The sequence below is a fragment of the Amphiprion ocellaris genome, chromosome 23 (assembly GCF_022539595.1).
Source record: "Amphiprion ocellaris isolate individual 3 ecotype Okinawa chromosome 23, ASM2253959v1, whole genome shotgun sequence".
Classification (NCBI taxonomy): domain Eukaryota; kingdom Metazoa; phylum Chordata; class Actinopteri; family Pomacentridae; genus Amphiprion; species Amphiprion ocellaris.
Genome location: NC_072788.1, coordinates 13,346,701 through 13,364,570, shown reverse-complemented (window position 1 = coordinate 13,364,570; position 17,870 = coordinate 13,346,701). Strand labels below are relative to the sequence as shown.

The 17,870-nt window shown below is 38.1% G+C and overlaps 2 protein-coding genes across 3 annotated transcripts; both read left to right on the top strand.

Annotated features, from left to right (window-relative positions):
• The first annotated feature begins 1,596 nt into the window (after nucleotides 1-1,596).
• Nucleotides 1,597-5,659, top strand: LOC111571728 (macrophage mannose receptor 1-like). The gene is made up of 5 exons (XM_023275029.3): nucleotides 1,597-2,110; nucleotides 2,364-2,409; nucleotides 3,666-4,037; nucleotides 4,381-4,722; nucleotides 4,840-5,659. Exons 2-5 carry the CDS (start codon nucleotides 2,376-2,378, stop codon nucleotides 5,181-5,183), a joined length of 1,092 nt encoding a protein of 363 aa, XP_023130797.3. The 5' UTR covers nucleotides 1,597-2,110; nucleotides 2,364-2,375; the 3' UTR covers nucleotides 5,184-5,659.
• A 594-nt stretch (nucleotides 5,660-6,253) lies between these two features.
• LOC111571723 (protein mono-ADP-ribosyltransferase PARP14-like) lies at nucleotides 6,254-17,474 on the top strand. 2 transcript variants are annotated; one of them, XM_035950380.2, is made up of 15 exons: nucleotides 6,254-6,550; nucleotides 8,030-8,154; nucleotides 8,559-10,667; nucleotides 10,841-11,077; nucleotides 11,165-11,389; nucleotides 11,485-11,551; nucleotides 12,559-12,705; nucleotides 12,820-12,879; nucleotides 13,067-13,243; nucleotides 13,479-13,617; nucleotides 13,750-13,805; nucleotides 14,411-15,115; nucleotides 15,203-15,336; nucleotides 15,421-15,598; nucleotides 15,704-17,474. In XM_035950380.2, the coding sequence occupies exons 1-15, from the start codon at nucleotides 6,376-6,378 to the stop codon at nucleotides 15,982-15,984; spliced, it is 4,815 nt and encodes a 1,604-aa protein (XP_035806273.2). In that variant the 5' UTR covers nucleotides 6,254-6,375; the 3' UTR covers nucleotides 15,985-17,474. The 2 variants fall into 2 exon arrangements, with proteins under 2 accessions (XP_035806273.2, XP_035806272.2); XM_035950379.2 differs by having other exon boundaries at nucleotides 8,556-10,667.
• The last annotated feature ends 396 nt before the right edge of the window (nucleotides 17,475-17,870 follow it).

The following is a 17,870-nucleotide window of genomic DNA, read 5'->3' as shown; positions in this document are numbered from 1 at the left end:
CTGATGGTGTGAACGACACAAAATGTTCACACAACCCTTTACTGAACAACTGTTCAGATTTGATTTAGGCAGCTAACAATTTTGTTTGCTTATTTTGCTCTGATGCCCTGAGACAGGTTGTTTTTAACATTTCTTTCTAAGTTTTTTTTTTTTAATTTTTAAGTTAAATTATTATTATTATTTAGTTTGTAGTCATAAATATTGAAGACACATTGCTATTTATGGTAATTGTGATTTTATTAAGAGAAAATACTGTAATTTCCAGGCAATATTGATTGAAGTGGCAAAATTCAGTAATTATAGGAAAGTGTAGTTGCAGCATTAATCAGTGAATTTGCTAATCTGCTGTAGAGCAGATTACTAAGTAATTTCTTTGTATGAGTTAAAAACACAATAAGTCACAAGTGATGGGCTACATCTTTAATAATCTATTTTTAAAAACTCACCACCTTATTTCAGGTTTAATTTCTTCTTAAGTGCAAAGCAGGAAGAATTGTTTTAGAGTGTCGTTTGGTAAACTTTTATCTAAGTCAGTTGAAGTCATATTTTCAGGGATAAACCTTCAAAATGTGTCTTTTTGTTGAACAGAGATGACTTTTGGTGGTTTAATCAATGATAGGGACAGGATTTTCTCGCTAGGAGGTTTACAGATATAAAATGTGGAAAAATTACACAGTCAAATTAGCACTGGGATGCAAATTGTATACAAAAAAACAGAGCTGCCATTTCCTTGTCAGTGTGGCTCCGAGGTAAAAACTGTTTTCAGGCAGTTGAGAACACGAGTCTCTTTGTTCGCAGCCCTCATCAGGGTTCGTGTTTCCAAACCACAACATGGATAATTTGACTAAAAGTTCCTTGTTTACTTCCAAATGATTCTGCACCTGTGTTCAAAAATTGTGCAAGAACATAACAGGATGTCAGTAATATACTATAACCATGTTGTTTTAAGCATTTGCAGAAAAAACTATTTAAACTTAAAGCTTTAACCTACACTGTAAAACAAACAAACAAAAAAGTGGAAATCTACTGTTGTAACATTCATAAACTGTAAACTATAGTAATATATGAAAAAAGAGAAACCTGTGTAAGACAACAGCAAATATCTGTAATATAATAATAGGGTCATTTTACAGCCACACATTGTTCACAAAAAAGGTAAAAAGTAAGAAAACATGGAAAGTCTGTAAAATAACAGTTAAATAAATTATCATATATAATCATTGATATTGAAAATTTGTCTTTCAGAATAAAGGGAAATATCTGTAAAATAATTAGATTTTTGCTGATTTGAAAAGAGCAATAAATTATATAATTTTAGGGTTAATTGTAAAAGAATGAATAAACTTTTGCAAAAACAAAACAACATAATTTTGATATGGATGTTATTTGCAGTTTTAGTAATGGTTAACGTGTATTAATCATTTTTAATTTACTAGATATTTAAAATAGAAAAGGAAACAGGAACTCTTTAAAATATAAAAACATTAAATTGTTAAAAATCTTACAGCTAAAACTAGTTTATAAAATGTAATTTTTTTTACTGCGCATGTAAGAATATTGATACTTAAAAACACTCTTTTTCAATTTTTGCTAATAAATAGATTAGTTGTACATTTACTGCACCGGGAGAACAGTTTGGATACACCTACTCCCTAAAAAATGTCTTTCATATCTACATTATAGGCTAATATTGAAGACATTTTCCCATGTAGTCCTAACAATGACACAATTATTTTAATATAAAATGATGAGCTTTGCTAAAAAAGGAGTGTGTTTTGCATTTTAATTGATCTTTTTGTATCCAGCACTGACACAACTGAAGCTTTGCAGATGTGCGTTTTAATTACTTAAATTCATGATATGAACTACAGTCACTCTGAATTTCCAAATGCCTAACTCGGATATGGAATAGAAAATGGATTCATGTATTCTGGACATCATTGGCTGTTTGTAGCGAGGACAGAAACCACAATATTTGAATATTCAGGTGGCTAAAAGAGTTCACCCAGCTGCACTTGTGCAACATACAGTGTTTATTAAGAGCAACTAACATCAGTACATCGAGGAGAAACATCGGAGTGAAGCTGAGGAAAAAAAGGAATCACCAAAAGTAAGTTAAAACTCTGTTGTGTTGTTTGAGATATCCTATTACTGTGTTCACAGATTTACACTACAGTTGCATATCTCTGTTTTCTATTAAACCATTTCATTCAATACAATGTTGGGTGTTTCAAATACTGTATATCCTACATAGTCCTGGTGCGCTTAATTCTTACATTTATTTCACTGAATTCTGAATGCTTTCCACATATTTTACCTGGATGTACAGTTAATATGTATTTCTGTAAAACTCATTGTTTCAGAACAGCATAAACATGCAGCGGAGTCTGTTTCTGCTCATGGTAATGGGTGAGTGAATCATCTTCATCTGTCTTCAAATCAACCAATTCAGAGCATTTTCATTTAAGTTCATGTTTAGAGTCAAACTCTCAAATATACTCTTTAATCTTTTCTGTAATTGTTAAAACTATCTGAATGTTGACAGGAATATATCAGCTTTTTTTTAGTCACTTGCAGAAGAACAGTAATGTACACCTAGAAATAGACTGTTAGTATTTAGAAATCATGCAGATGTTGAACTGTGTTGCGACTTTATGTTGTTATTCTGAAATCGAATAACTGTGGATCATTAAAGATTAATCTGGAATCGGTTTACAGCTACACTGTTTAAAAAGATAGAAAAGAAAGGAAATCAGTTTTAAAAAAATAGTGAAAAGATATTAAAAAAAATACTGGGACAATCAAACAGAAGTATAACTATGAAAATATATATCCTTGTAATATAATTATGTTTTAATTGATTTTGAATACAGTAAAAATGTAATTTCATGCCCATACATTGTGAAAGACCACATTTGTAAAAGTAAAGATTTTAAATATGGACAACAGTTTTACAATTTAACATGCAAATTATTACTTTCTGTGTGATTTTTACTAGATATTATCTGTAAAATAACAGTTTAAGAAACTATTTACTTCCTATACATATTTTATAATTTGTAAAAAGGTAAAATAAAAAATTTAAGTGGACTTTTTTGGAGGGTCTTTTTTAAAGAGCAAATTAATCTTTGTTTTCCTCTATGATTTTACTGGATAATCATTGACAGAAAATTAGGGAAATGTATAAAATAAGTTCTAAATACTTTATTATTTTTCACTCCCCAAGATAGATTAAAAACATTTTAATGAATGGCAATTACTTGTTTAACATTGATATTTTTACAGGTAAAGAAATTGCAATTGAACAGTCAAATGTTGTTTAAAAAAAACAAACAAACATTACTATTTCTAAAAATACACATCTTTGTTGTAGACATTATTTACAATTCTGTCTTGGTTTTTATGGTTATTGTGTAAATCAATCCTCCTTATTTACTCAGACTTTACTGACCAAACAAGGACAATCTGGAAAATATCAATAAATAGTTTTTACAAATTTACAGTTAAAACCTTTTCGTTTGTTTGTTTGTTTTTACAGTGTTTGTAGACTAGGGACAGACCCACAGTTAAATTAAGCCGCAAGATAAAATGAAAAGGTGTGATTCGGGTATTTATGGCTTTGGTTTGGTATCGCCTGTGTCACTTAAGTATTTCTTTGTTTTCAGGTCAGTGTTCCTTCCTTGCATGTCATCAGTACCACTTTATTGAAGACAAAAAGACATGGCACGATGCCCAGAAGTACTGCAGAGAGAAATATACAGAGCTGGCCACAGTGTACGACATGGAAGATGTGAGGAGACTCCAAAACGCTGCAAAGAACCAAACTGAAGCCTGGATTGGGCTGCGCAATGCAATAGATGGCAACAAAACATGGCACTGGTCTCTGCCTGGGGTTGAGTTCAAAGAAAATGAGACAAACTGGGGGCCAGAAGAACCAAACGATGAAGGATCTAATGAGAACTATGGGGTGATCTCAAAGGATCGATCATGGATTGATATTTCTCGTACAAAAAAACATCCTTTCATGTGCTACGATGGTGAGAATAAAATTCTCATTATGGACATTCAGCATTTCAACCTGTCAGAAATTGGTTCTTAATGTTATATAACTCAGCTGTCCATGTAATAAAAACTAACATTACTGTATAGAATCTCACAGCCGCCTGCTTTAAACAATCTAAATTTTAAAATAATTTAAGACATAGGAATAAAAATTTTCTTTGTGACTCACATTATAGTCTCTCTTCTAGAATCTCTATGAATTCTAAATAATAAAATACACTTTTTAAAGTATGAAAAGTAGGATTTAAGGAACTATTTGATTTGGAAAGATCCTGTATGTATGTCCTTGTGATGCAGATTTGTCTGTTTACTTCACAGATCGTCCAAATGCTCAGGAAAAATTTATTCTTGTTAAAGAGGACATGTACTGGACAGAAGCTCAGGAATATTGCAGACAGAACCACACAGACCTAGTCAGTGGACTAAAACAGTTAAATGACCCAAAGGTAATCAGTTTGCTGGAAAACGCCACAGAAAGCTGTTGTTGGCTATTTGGCCTGTTCAGAGACACCTGGAGGTGGTCAGATGGGAGTCAGTCCTCTTTTAGAAACTGGGACCATCATCCAAACAGGGAGGATTGTGCCATGACCACATTGAACGGAGAAAGCAAATGGAAGTCTGACAACTGCAGTTCACCAAAACCCTTCTTCTGCTACGACGGTGAGTTTTTTAAAGATGTCTCCAGTTTGCCCCACAGAGATGGCACTAGAAACAGTCCAAAGAACCTGCTGAATGAATTATAATACAGTGTGTTTTTCTCAATTCCTTCCCAAACAGAGGAGGTGGTCCTGATCAAAGAAAACAAGACGTGGGAGGACGCCTTGTATTACTGCAGAGAGCACCACTACGACCTGGTCTCCATCACTGGCCCTGACCAGCAGAGAATGGTCCAGGAGAGAGCCAAGAGGGCCGACAGTCCCTTCGTCTGGGTCGGACTGGGCTACACCTGCACTCTGGATTTCTGGTTCTGGGTCACTGACGAGGTGGTCGACTACAAAAACTGGGCCTCGGGTGGAAAGATCGATGAGTGCGACATGTCTGGAGCTGTGGACAGAGGAGGACAACAGGAGTGGTTCAGTAAAAATGATTCTATGGAATTTAATTTTATCTGCTGGGTTTAAACATCATCCTTCCCTCCTAATAGGCATCTTATAATCATTTGCTTATTCATTTTCATTTTTGTTCTTTGGGTAGCTGAGAAATGCAGAAATCACTCCCTGATCAGTGCTTATCCCCATTACGATGCAGCAACTCACTGGAAAGCTGGACATTCAGACATATTCTTCATGAGATTTTGCACAATATGTCCCCTTTAGATCTGTTAAATTCAGTTTGGAGGAGCCATGTAAACACCTGTGCACAGTAACAGTCATTTGGATATGTTTTCATATATGGAAAGTGTGAATTTTCTCCTTCTCTTCCTTTAGATTGTATTTTCTATGCTATGTAACAGGCAGAAAATCGGAAACCGCACCGATGTTCGACTGTACTCCGTTTGATTTTTCCGGTGATGGTTTTATAAAGTTATATTTACATTACAATTCTGTTTTTGAAGTTTCGTTCAAATGCATAATGTTGAATAAACTGCTAAACCATGGAGGAGCCTCCCAGATCGATTTTTCTCTGAGAAATTTCTGCAAAGTTCTGATCTGTGTCCTAATTTTCTCAAAACTGAATATTGTCATCATGCAGAACGTTAATGTTAATGTTAGCACATGAATAAACGTCTGAGTTTTCATGGAAAACATGAAATTGCCTGGGTGACCCCAAACTTTTGAACAAGTGTATTCATTTATGGGAACTCTCTGGGACCATTGTTTGAAAATTTTGCACTTTTTCTCATTTTTAAGAGCCAATAATTTGAAATTTGACCTTTGCAGGAGCCATTCAACCATGAGGATACAATTTATCTGTGTCCGGACCACATGTCATGACTGTGGGGGTTGTATTTTTGGAGATATTGAAGCCATTTAAATGGCTTTCTGAATGTGAAAATGCCAAAATTCCCTGCTCTGAAAACATTTGAAATTCTGAAATTATTTACAGAACTTAGTTTTGGGGAACAGAATTTGAGAAACGTTACTATAATTTTCCATCAGTGATTCTTAAAAATGCTTTTTATTTTTTGTCAGATTTCCTTTGCCTGAGTCTACAGGTTGTTAAGGAGGAAGGAGGAAATGAGGCTTCAGTGTCTATGACGCACTGACGGCGCACACAAGCAGTTTGGCACAAGACGCCCAGCCAGACGCATCTGGCAGTTTTCTCTGTTGTTAAATCTCTATATGTGATTATTAACTCAGTGAAGTTTTCAGCATGGGAGACCCTTACCAGCACCCTGTGTTCTTTGAATGTGACAATCTGAACGCAGACCAAAGGAAGAAGATAGAAAGCTATTTCCAAATTCGACGCAAATCAGGCGGAGGAGAGTGCAGCTCCGTGATTAAGGTGGATGATAAAGTTTGCAGCGTCTCTTTTAAAGAGCAAGAAGGTAAGAAAGTAAAAATATTTGTGTTTAACTCATTTCTACTCGTTATTTAAAATTATGTCGAAGATTAAATGTCTTGTGCCGGTGAAAATGAAAGTATGCAATGGAAACGCCTAGATGTGTTTTTCAATTTCATTTTGTTTGTATTTAGTTTGTTTTTAACAGAAGAAACTAAACTCTACGTCCAAGCATTTTTTTAAAATGTCGAAATAACTTTTTGGAACCTGTTGGATAAGTTGTCAGCGTCTAAATTTACAAACTAATGTTTATTTTCACTTTCACTCTCATGGTGCAACAATAGTACTGCGAGCTGGGTGGATTCAATACTGAAGTAAAAATACTGCATTACAATATAAAAAATAAAAGTGTAAAGATTTGTTTTAACTGAAATATTCCAATATTTTATTGCTGTTTTATTTTCATCATTGAAAACAGAAAGTAAACTATTTAATTTTTTTGCATCTTGATTGTAAAACAAAACATCCAAACAGTACCAAACTGTACATAATGTCCACTTAAAAAAAACAATAATTCATTCTTTTACTATGGATGACCACCACAATAATGGTTTACTGTATTTAAATCAGTTTAAATATCATAATTTTGCAGATATTTGCTGTTATTGTCACTGTTTTTGCAATTTGTGTACATTACAGTATGCCAGCATTTGTTGTTTTATTTTTTATTTGCCATATTTTAAGAAAAATGATGCATGAAGAAATTGTATTTCATTTTTAAATTGTCCTTGGTTTGATAAATTTCAAATAAGATCATATATAATAAGAGAATCACAGAAAAACGGTTAACTTTAATGCTGACGGTCAAAAATTAGAAACAAAATAAAATATCAGGCCCATACTGTATATAATGTCAACATCAAAAATCTGTATTTTTACTCATACAAAATTCGGCCTTCCACTTAGACTATTTTACTGTATTTAAATCAGCCAAAAAATATTTTACAAATATTTGCCATTACACAATTTTCAGAATTATGTGTTCATAGCAAGCCTAACATGAAACTTCACACTACTTAGTCTGTTAAATCTACAATGAGAACCTCCAAATAATTATTAATGATGTCAGTATTAATTAAAGAGAATTAAAGAAATGCAGCACGTCATCACAGCTCTCAGTGTTTTCCATATGCAATAATCTAAATTCCACTCAGTAACTAGCTGTCAGTGGAGGTAGAGCTGTATTTCCCTCTGAACTGCCATGGAGCAGAAATAAAAAGGAGCATGAATAGCAAAATGTGTCGGTACAAAGATTCCAAGGCTGTTTTTCATTCCAGCTGATCACATGATTGCATTGTTAACTTCACCTGAAGTGATGAAGGTGTGTCTGTTAGCACTGACACGGTATCTTTTAAGGATGCATTCCATATGCATGCAGTCAGGAAAGAATTAGAGACTTTACACACTTTAGTAGTAGCAGAAGTTGTATGGACCCTAATAAGTAATGTCCCCTTTTGTCTTTCAGCTCAGCAAAGGGTCCTGCAAAGATGTGAACATGTGGTGCAGTGTACAGACGGTCCTCTGGTTCTGAGGGTCCGAGATCTCAGCTCCTCTCACATCGCTACCTCCAATCTGGCTTCTTCATCACAGGTTAGTGTTGAGAATCTGATATAATAACGTATGTCTACTCTATTAATGTTGTGCAGTTAAATTCAATGTCTATATTTTTGATATGACTGTGGAACAGTTGAAAAGTGTGTAAAAACGCTTCAGTGAATGCATTCAGTTTCTAGATAAGCTAAATAAAGTCTCAGGAAACCTTTGATTAAGCTTAAAATTAAGACAAATATCAGTTATATTTTAAAACATAAATGAGTCATTACTTATTGATAGTAAAAATACACCAATCAGCCACAACATTAAAACCACTGACAGGTGAATCATCATTTTTGCCCTTTTCATCTTATTTGTACGTCTTATACACTAGACTGAAGATCAATATTGAAATGATTTAAAATAGTTGTTGTCTACTAAAAATACTGTCTTTCCAGCAGAAGAAACAGGACTCCTCTCTTGCCTTAAACGTGCCACCAAGTGGTGAAGAGTATGAGCTACAGCTTAATGGTTACGTTCTTCGTTACCTGAAGGAATGTCCAAAGGTTGAGAAGGAACTGCAGAAGAAACTCACCTCTGTGGCCTGCTGTGCTCAGCTTTACCCAGAGGAAGGCAGGGTTTTAGTCAGGAGGTCAGCTCAGCCTGGTGATGTAGAAGAAGTTAGCGACTGGAAAGCTGAAGTAGACAAAATTCTTGATGACTACATGTACCACTACGAGGCGGACTCTCGCAAAGTCAAAGTTTTGCTTCAGTCTTGCAGCTCTGGTCAGACCACAGATGAGGTAAAAGTGTACAGCGAGGTTGGGATGGCTATTGTTGTTGGGAAACGTTCTCAGGTGAAGGCCAGGTTAGCAGATGCAGAGGGCTCTAAAGGTAAACACAGAGGATCGAGTTTAAGTGAGGAGCAAACCACTGTTCGTCGACTAGGTGAGGCAAAACTCCGCCTCCTCTGGAAAGAGATTGAGCGCAGTTTGGGACAAAATTTGCCAGGAGTGAAGGCCACACAGGGAGAGCCAGGTCAGCTGGTTTTGAAAGGTTCTGTGCAGGAAATCCTTAAAGCTGGAGAGCTGATATCTGAAGAGGAGAATTTGGTGTTAGAGAGAACAGTTTCCGACAAGAGCCCACATTTTTTGGCTTTCCTCAGGAGGGTTTATGGAGGTCCAGGGAAGCTCCATGAGTTTTTAGAGGTTGGTAATGAGGTAGAAGTAGAGTTGCGAGACACAGAGCTCAATTTCTTTGCCTTTTCTGCTGCTAAACTGGATTACACTGAGGAAAAATTGCAAGAAAAGTTCAAGGATGTCAAGTTTTATGTTCCTAACTGCTCTGTTGTGCCACCCGAGCTGCGGGAAATGCTTAAGTCCAAGACAAATGAGATGAACCAAGGACAGTGTAAGGCTCAGGTTGTGTTTGGCTCAGACAGCATGGTATTCTTGCTAGGCCACACCACACAAGTTGAAGAGCTGAGCGATACTGTTATACAGTTTATTTTGGACCAAGTAAGCGTAGAAGGGCAAGTCATTCTTCCCTTTCCAGAGTTGGTACAGCTCTTACCAGAATTGCTTCAGCTGCATAAGTTTGATTATTCAGGGGTTACTCTCCATCCTCTAACATCTTCCTCTGGGCCCAGGGTGGCATTGGAGGGTCCGGCAAACAAAGTGACTGATGTCAGGAATAGACTGGGTCCACTTCTGGACTCCCTTGTCCAGCGCAGAGTCACCATTGATCTTCCAGGGGCAGGCAGTTATTTTGAAAGCCCCTCTGGAAGAGACAGCATCTTAAGTGTCGCTCAGTCTAAGAAGTGTCTCATGCGGCTCGAGGAACAGCCTCACGCTAGTAGACAGAATTCAGGATTTGGAAAATACTGCCTTCAGGACGGACTCCAGGTGCTGGTCTGTGAAGGGGACATCACCAAACAATACACTGATGTCCTGGTGAACGCTGCCAATGAGGATCTGGACCACCATGGAGGTGTCGCTGCTGCACTGAGCAAAGCAGGTGGTCCTGAAGTGCAGAAGGAGAGCAAAGCCCTAGTAAAGCGGACCGGAAAAATAAAGACAGGTGATGTTGTAGTGACCACTGGAGGCAACCTTAAATGTAAGAAACTTCTGCACGCTGTCGGGCCTATAGGTGGGAAAGCAGGTGGCAAAGAAAGGGAGTTACTGGAACAAACTGTCCAGAAGGCTCTGAATTTATCAGAAATGATGGAGTTCCAGTCCATAGCTATTCCTTGCATCAGCTCAGGTGTGTTTGGCGTTCCTGTCACTGTGTGCTGTGAGGCTATTGTAACTGCTGTTAGGAAGTTTGGTAGTCAGGGAGGGCGAAGTCTGAGCAAGATAATCCTGATTGATAAGAGAAGAGAGGTGGTGAGGGCCATGAAGGAAGCATGTGACAGGCTTCTCCAAGGGATGAGTAGCAGAAACAGCACTGGACTGGACGTGGAGGTCCAGATGGACGCTGCTGGTCAAGACTCAGCAGCAGGAGCCACAGCTGGAGCTCCTGGAGGCAGCGTCCATGTAGAGATCCTTCAGGGAACCATCGAGACCCAGCAGGTGAGAAACTTTAAGATTACAGCTGCAGTAATATAAATGTTGATACATTGATCAGGATGTTCCAGATGTTCCGTGGGAATTACTAGATAGAGATTTTACTCTTTGGCTCAACATGATGATCAGGATCATTTCAGTGCTTAGTGGGATAAAATTTTAACACTATATTTTCTAAGGTGGATGCCCTGGTGTCTCCAATGGTTGGACATGATCCTCTGTCTACCCGTGTTGGCAACACTTTGTCTGATATGGTTGGACCCCAGTTGACTGCAAAGTTTCATAAGGAAGCAGGAGGAGCAACACTGCCCAGTGACACAATCCTGGTTGAGAGTTTGCCTGTCCTTAAATCTAAAGCAGTGTTCTTCCTCAACCAAGTCTCCTGGGATAACAACCCACATGGAACTGCAGTCCAGGTGAAGTAGTGCTTACATGGAATAGACAATTACATGTTTGTCTTATCTCGGTCTATTAAAACTTACAACCATCTTTGAATCTTCCAGGCGCTGAGACAGGGAATCAGAAAAATTCTGGCTTCCTGTGCCATTAGAGGTTTTAGTTCAGTTGCTCTTCCTGTGCTTGGGACCGGTGCTGCCCTGCGTTTTCCTCACAGCGTGGCAGCCAGAGTTCTTCTGGAGGAGGTTGGTGTATTTGAACAGAACCGAAACATCACCTCACCCTTCCTGGTCCGTGTTGTTACTCACCCCACAGACAAAGAATCTAGCAAGGTAAAGGAAATGTGTCAAGGCTAAATAAGTTGTTGGTCATGTCCTTTTTAGTCAATAAGTTTTACACCACAAACCATTTACTTTTCCTCTAACAGGCTTTCGAGTGTGCACAAGAAAAGGTGCAACTCAGAGGATTTACAAATGGTGCTAACCCAAGTCAAGGTTGGTCTGGATTGTTGTTGCCTTGTCATTTTCAGTCTAAGCAAGACTTTGATAAGTTGCTTCTTTCTAAAATAACTTTATTAAATCTTTAAATGTTCCATACGGCGAATATCCATTTCATTGTGTTTTGTATGTCGTAGAAACTTGGAAAATGATCATTTACAGAGAAACTCAGAAGGGATAGAAAGTTCTGGTCCCACACGTTCATTCATAGCTGTGTCAGCTGCCGCTTTTGTTCCACAGTGCCAATCACTGACACAGAGAGAGTCTTTTTGCTGAAGGGGGTGGAGACAGCAGTAGCTCAGCTGCATTTAATGGTTAAAGCCAGGAGTTAAATGGTCATGCTAAAATAGGCCGGTTTTGCTGTGTTTTAAACTGAAAAATCGAAAGGCACATTCTAGGGATGTGTGAGACTTTCATTAAGTTGTTAAGGAGCACCATATGGGAACTTAAGGCTGCAATAATCACCTGAGACCACTAGGAGGCAGAAAAACATCACAGAAGCTCCTGAACATCCACTACTTTGTGAAGGTTACAACTTGTGTCAGCACAATTTTTGCTGGCTATGCTTCAAACAGACAGAGAACAATATTGGTATTATTTTGGAGTCTTATAATTTCAGTCCTTTTCACTCTGCATTGGTCTTGACCAATCCTGAAAAATAGCTGGATGTTAACTTTTTAGATTTCTAATTTTTTTCTAAGATATTTACAACTTTGGTCATTTAGTGCACAGAGAGTGTGTGCTGAAAACAACCACTTGCTGCTGGAAATCAGCGGCGAGGTTTAGTCATACAATAAGAGTGCTTGTGTAAAACTAAGACGAAGAGGCTGAAAAAATGTTTGTGTTTATTTAGTTTTCTGTTTCTTTGATTGTATCAGCATCCTTTTTCATGGAGCCATTTCATTCCGTTACCATCAAAAATACATTTCACCGCAGATTGAAATTAAAATATTAAACCATCATTTTAACTTCTTTTTTTTTTTTTTTTATTTCCATGACTTTAGCATCCTTCTACAGCCATGTCTCCATAACTAATGATGAGGTCACAGCCACGCTTGGTGGAGTCAAGCTTCAAATGATCTGTGGTGACATCATAAAAGGAGGCACTGATGTCATTGTCAACACAACGGATTTCTCTAATAACCAGTCTGGTATGATTTGATTGATTTTTAAATACATATACAGGACTGCAGAAGCTTTATTTTTATTTGGTTTGTACAGTGTATTACCAGAGGTTTGATCCTATCTGTTTATTAACTCTGCAGGTGTCTCCAAAGCCATTCTGAGTGCAGCAGGACCCGCTGTCCAAGCAGAGTTAGCCCAAAGTAAGCCTTAGGAGTGCACTGAAAATTACTGATAATATTTAGAAGAGGTTTGAGAGAGTGTCTCTATTATATAAAAGTCTGTGATTGAGATGCTGAAGTTAATATATTCATCAAACATCTTATGCACAAATCCGATATGGTTTTGTTTTTTTCATAGTGTGTACTTTTCTATTATTTTTTTATATAGAAGGCAGCCCAGCAGACCTCATGTGTACCACAGGACCAGGGTTGCTTGGTTGCAAGGAAATCATCCATGCTAGCTTTAAGTGCGATACTCAAAGGATTCGCAAGACCTGCAAAAAGATACTCAAGCAGTGTGAGACCAAAGGCTGTCACTCAGTGGCCTTTCCAGCCGTCAATACTGGTTTGTACTGTGTGCCTGCTGTCAGTGTGCGTGTTTATGAGGGATTGTTTGTGCTTCTGCAATTTTTAATGCTGTAATCACATAAAATGTCGAAAAAGCAGATCTAGCTAAGTCCCATCAAAATAGCAACACATGACCAGGTAAAGGTCAAAATGGGCAGAATATGTAGCTGTAAATGGAATCTTTGCTGATATTTCTGTGTGGATTCACAAGAGTTGTCTTTACATCCCATCAGGAGCGGCTGGTATGGATGCTGATAAAGCCTGTAGAGCCATGCTGGATGGGATGTCCTCAGCTATTCAGGGCTTGAAGCCAAGCTCTCTCTCACTTATCCGCATTGTCATCCTGCAACTGCCAGTCTTCCAGGCTTTCAGGTTAGAAATTCATCTTTTTTCATACAGCAACCAACAACAGAAGGAACGATTGTAGTATTAGCTTAGAGTTCATTGTTTTATGCAGTCAGATTGCTTGTTTTTAACAACCTGTCCTGTGGTATGTTTTTGCAGGTCAGAGCTGCAGAGTCGCATTGGACAAGACGCTCCAGGCCATGAGAACCTAATAGGCATGTTTTAATTTGGAAATGTTCAACAGTAATAAGCCTTTTCTATTCAAAAATGAAGAGAATGAGACACAATATTGAAAAGAATTGATTAGCTTGAGATTTCAGCATATAGTTTAATTATACAAGTGTTTGAAATGTTAATTGAGTAATAAGCATTCTTTGGTGTGTGATTGATGTGTAATTTAAAACAAAACCCAAGGTGTTGTGTGATGCTGCCACTTCAAGAAACTAATGAAGCCAGCAATATTACGAATCTCATGTCTGAAAGGGAGGGTTTACAAGACATGGCTTCGACGATGGAAAATTGTTTTTGCTGATATTTGGTCATGAATCAAATTATTGAAAGAAAATGAAATTTTGTCCTAGTGATGACTCTTAAACAAACATCGGAGGGTCACCAAATTAACTGGAATTTCTCCTCTAAGTACCTTGTATAACTATAGAAACTCTGTCAGCTTTTTTTTCAATAGTTTATTGCGCTCTGAGCCATGAATACCAACCTCTGTCATGAGAGGAGAAGTCATTAAGCACTATTCTTGAGGAACCACAAATCAATATGCAACATTTCACCACAAGACATTAAATAGCTGTTTCTCATTTTATAGAAAAAGCAAAGCGAAAGCTCAAGAAGTGGCAAAACAAGTTTCCAAGAGCCTCTGCACCTTCAGCACTGCACAGTGAAGCCCTCAGTTTTTCAAAGCCCCAGCCAGCAGTGATAAATGTCATCAGCTGTGGCCCAGAGATCATCAACATCATCAAAAGAGATTTGGAGGAGATCCTGCAGAAGCAGCTGGTAGAGAGAGAGGTACAGGTGCAGCATTTGTCCAGGCTCGATGCCATGGAGCTGGACGCAGTGCAGGCAAAAGTCAAAGTCTTAGGACTGAGCCTGGAACCCAGGAGTTCTGAAGTAGTGAATGACAGCAGAGCTGGAAATGCAGCTAGATCTCAAGCTGGGCGTCGGTCAGGACAAGATGTCTACATGCTGAAAGGCCTAAATGAAGACGTTTTGAGTGTAGTTGACCTGATAAATGGAGTAATCCAAAAAGTGCTTTTTGAAGACCTCCAAGAGAAGGAAGAAGCGATGTTGGCTCTCACTGTCCAGTGGTCAATGAAGGATGTAAAAGGAGACTGGCAGGAGCTGAACCTCCATGAGAACTATGTGTTGGAGGATGCTCACTTTAATCAACAAGTGTTTGTTGAAATTGCGACACCAGACGGCATGAAGGTGAAAGTAAACCTGAGGACGCAAGAAGCCACCGACTGTCTGACAGGTATCACATACAAAGTGAAAAGGAGCCAGTCTGACGCAGGTATGTCACGTCACATTTTGCAGACAATCTTCTTTTATGAATGCGTTTCCAAAATCTTAATATTAATTCTTGTGGCTTCTGCTTCAGCCTTGAGGCTGCCAGAACACTGGGACCCTATGCAGGAAGAAGTTTTTAAAAAGGTTGAGCTGCAGCCTAACTCACCGGAGTATCAAGATGTAGCCCAGGGTTTCTTCAAAACGGCGAAATACAACATCAGCAAAGTGAGTTTGTTGCACATTTTAGTACATTTTAAGCCTATAGAAACCCACAGTACAGAATATAACTGATTGTTTTTCTGAACTCAGATTGAGCGTGTGCAGAACCTCTACCTGTGGCATTCCTACAGTGTGTGTAGGCAGCGTATACTTACCAAGAACGGTGAAGCAGAGCTCGGTGAGAAGTTTCTCTACCATGGCACATCAGCAGAGTCTTGCAACTGCATTGAGAGGGACAGATTTGACAGGAGTTTTGCAGGAGCACATGGTAAGGTGTTTGTTATATGTTCTTGCATAAAAGCCCCAATGGTTTCTGTGATGATAAAAAGTTCTTAAGTAAAATATTTGAACTTCTTATGTGATTCTATCATAGCTGCCATGTACGGTAAGGGAGTTTACTTCGCTGTGGACGCAAACTATTCTGCCAGTAGGTATTCCCCAGCAGACCCATCAGGCCTGAAGCGGCTGTACGTGGCTCGTGTCCTGACCGGCCGTTACACAGTCGGTACTTCCTCCATGAAGGCCACCCCTCCTAGAGGATCAGACCCCACTGACTGCTTCGACAGTTTGGTGAACAACCAGCAGCAGCCCTCCATGTTCGTGATCTTTCACGATGACCAGGCCTACCCAGAATACCTCATCACCTTCAGCTGAGGAAGCCTGATGCTGCACAGTAGGGGTCACAAGGATCCTTTTTATGCCCTACACATACACTGATCCCTTTTTAAATTGGCCTTAAAATTCTGCTTTGACTTAATGCTACAATTGTTTCCTGATCTTACCTTGACTGGTGTTCATCTCTCAGCAACAGAGACGCCCCTTATAGTCGGGCCGTACAACTGTTCAATATTCATTTTGATGAACATGATCAACTGCAACGTTAATGCTCTGCTCAGGGAAAATGGTGCTGCCTATATAAAACACTTCCTAGGGAGTCATTGAGATGTTTTGGCTCCACTTTTTTCCAAAATGAAGAAGTGGTTCCTCCAAACAGATCCTCATCTGTTGTTTGCAAGTATTTGGGATTTAGAAAAAATCCTGTCAAGAAATGACAACTAACTTTACGGTTAGAGCTCATTTACCTCACTTAATCCCCGTCCTTGACCAGCATCAACTCAGATATCCATAACGGTGGAGCTTTACAGTGTGTTACTCTATTACACAACCTGAAGCGGAACCGGTGCTGCATGATGTATCGATTCTGAGATGTCTACATGCAATGTAGTCTTAAATGCTGCTTAATACAAAAGAAAATGCTTCTGCTACTCCATAGGTGCAAGAGAAGTCTGTCTAATAGAACATAATTTACTCCTATTCAAGGCTTTCTGATCAGTTCAGTTTTTAATTTTTTTGTAGTGTTTTGTGCATGTGATTTTGACTGTCCATACTTAAGTGTGTTGATGTTTAAAAACCCATAAAAAAAACCTCCCCTAATAGAAAACAGTACATTACATCTTGGGTATTTGTGACATTCTAGACCCTGATTTCACTCTTTTCTGTTATTTGTTATTTTTTTTTGTTAGTCCCTCACCTTTCTCGAAGGTTCTCTCTGCACAGCTGCTTGCATTTGAGGCATTTAGGGAACATCTCTAAATCTGTTACAGTGAAGTGAGGAGTTTTGAGTACAATTTTATTCATATTTTGCCTCTAGGCCATGCACTGAATTCAGCAGTGTCTTGCAGTATTTTGCTCTACACGAAACAACACGGCTGATTTGTTGGACCGTATTTAATGTACTCTGCAGATACACTCACCTACAAAACATTGTGCAGCACTGCATTAGCAGGAATGCAGCACAACAAATGTTGGACATGTTAAAGTGGAATATAAAAATAGAAATATTTTACTTCCAGAATCCATGAAGAATTGTAATAGATAATGATTTCAATTTTGATCAAAATGAATGTGATTATCATTTTGACCTAACCCTGCTTTAGAGTATGACAAAAACAACTGGATGTGTGAAACAATGTCATCTCAGCAGTGTAGCACGTGTTGGAACATGATGACATTTATGAAAGATAAAACTTTCCACAAAAACACTCCTTGACATTAGACTTTTCTTATATGGAAGACCTGCTTTTTTCTAATTTAAAACAATCTTGTAATAAAAATAAAAGTATCCTTTATGGTCTAAATGTTAAGTTGATGTAATGTGAGTCTGTTCCAGCTGTGTGCAATACCTTTGACTGAAGACTGCTTTCTGTGGGTTAATATCACTTCCTTCATTGTAGCTTATTGATTAGTAACTAGATCCAAATTTTCAGCCATTAAATGAACTGACTTTGAAATGATTACATCAAGTAATACCTATAGAACTGGTGCACAAATGTTAACACTGCATGCAAACGCAGAATATACCTGACCATGTTTTTCTCGACATTAACCAGCTGGTAATTGATTTCTTAAAATGCTCACACTTTGGCTAGTGAAATTCTTATGTTTTAGTTTTAGCCCTATTCTTAAGTGCAAAGATTTCTTTAAAATGTTGTGAGGTTCAAATAAAAAGCAATGAAGATTTAGTGACAGAAAAATTCCAA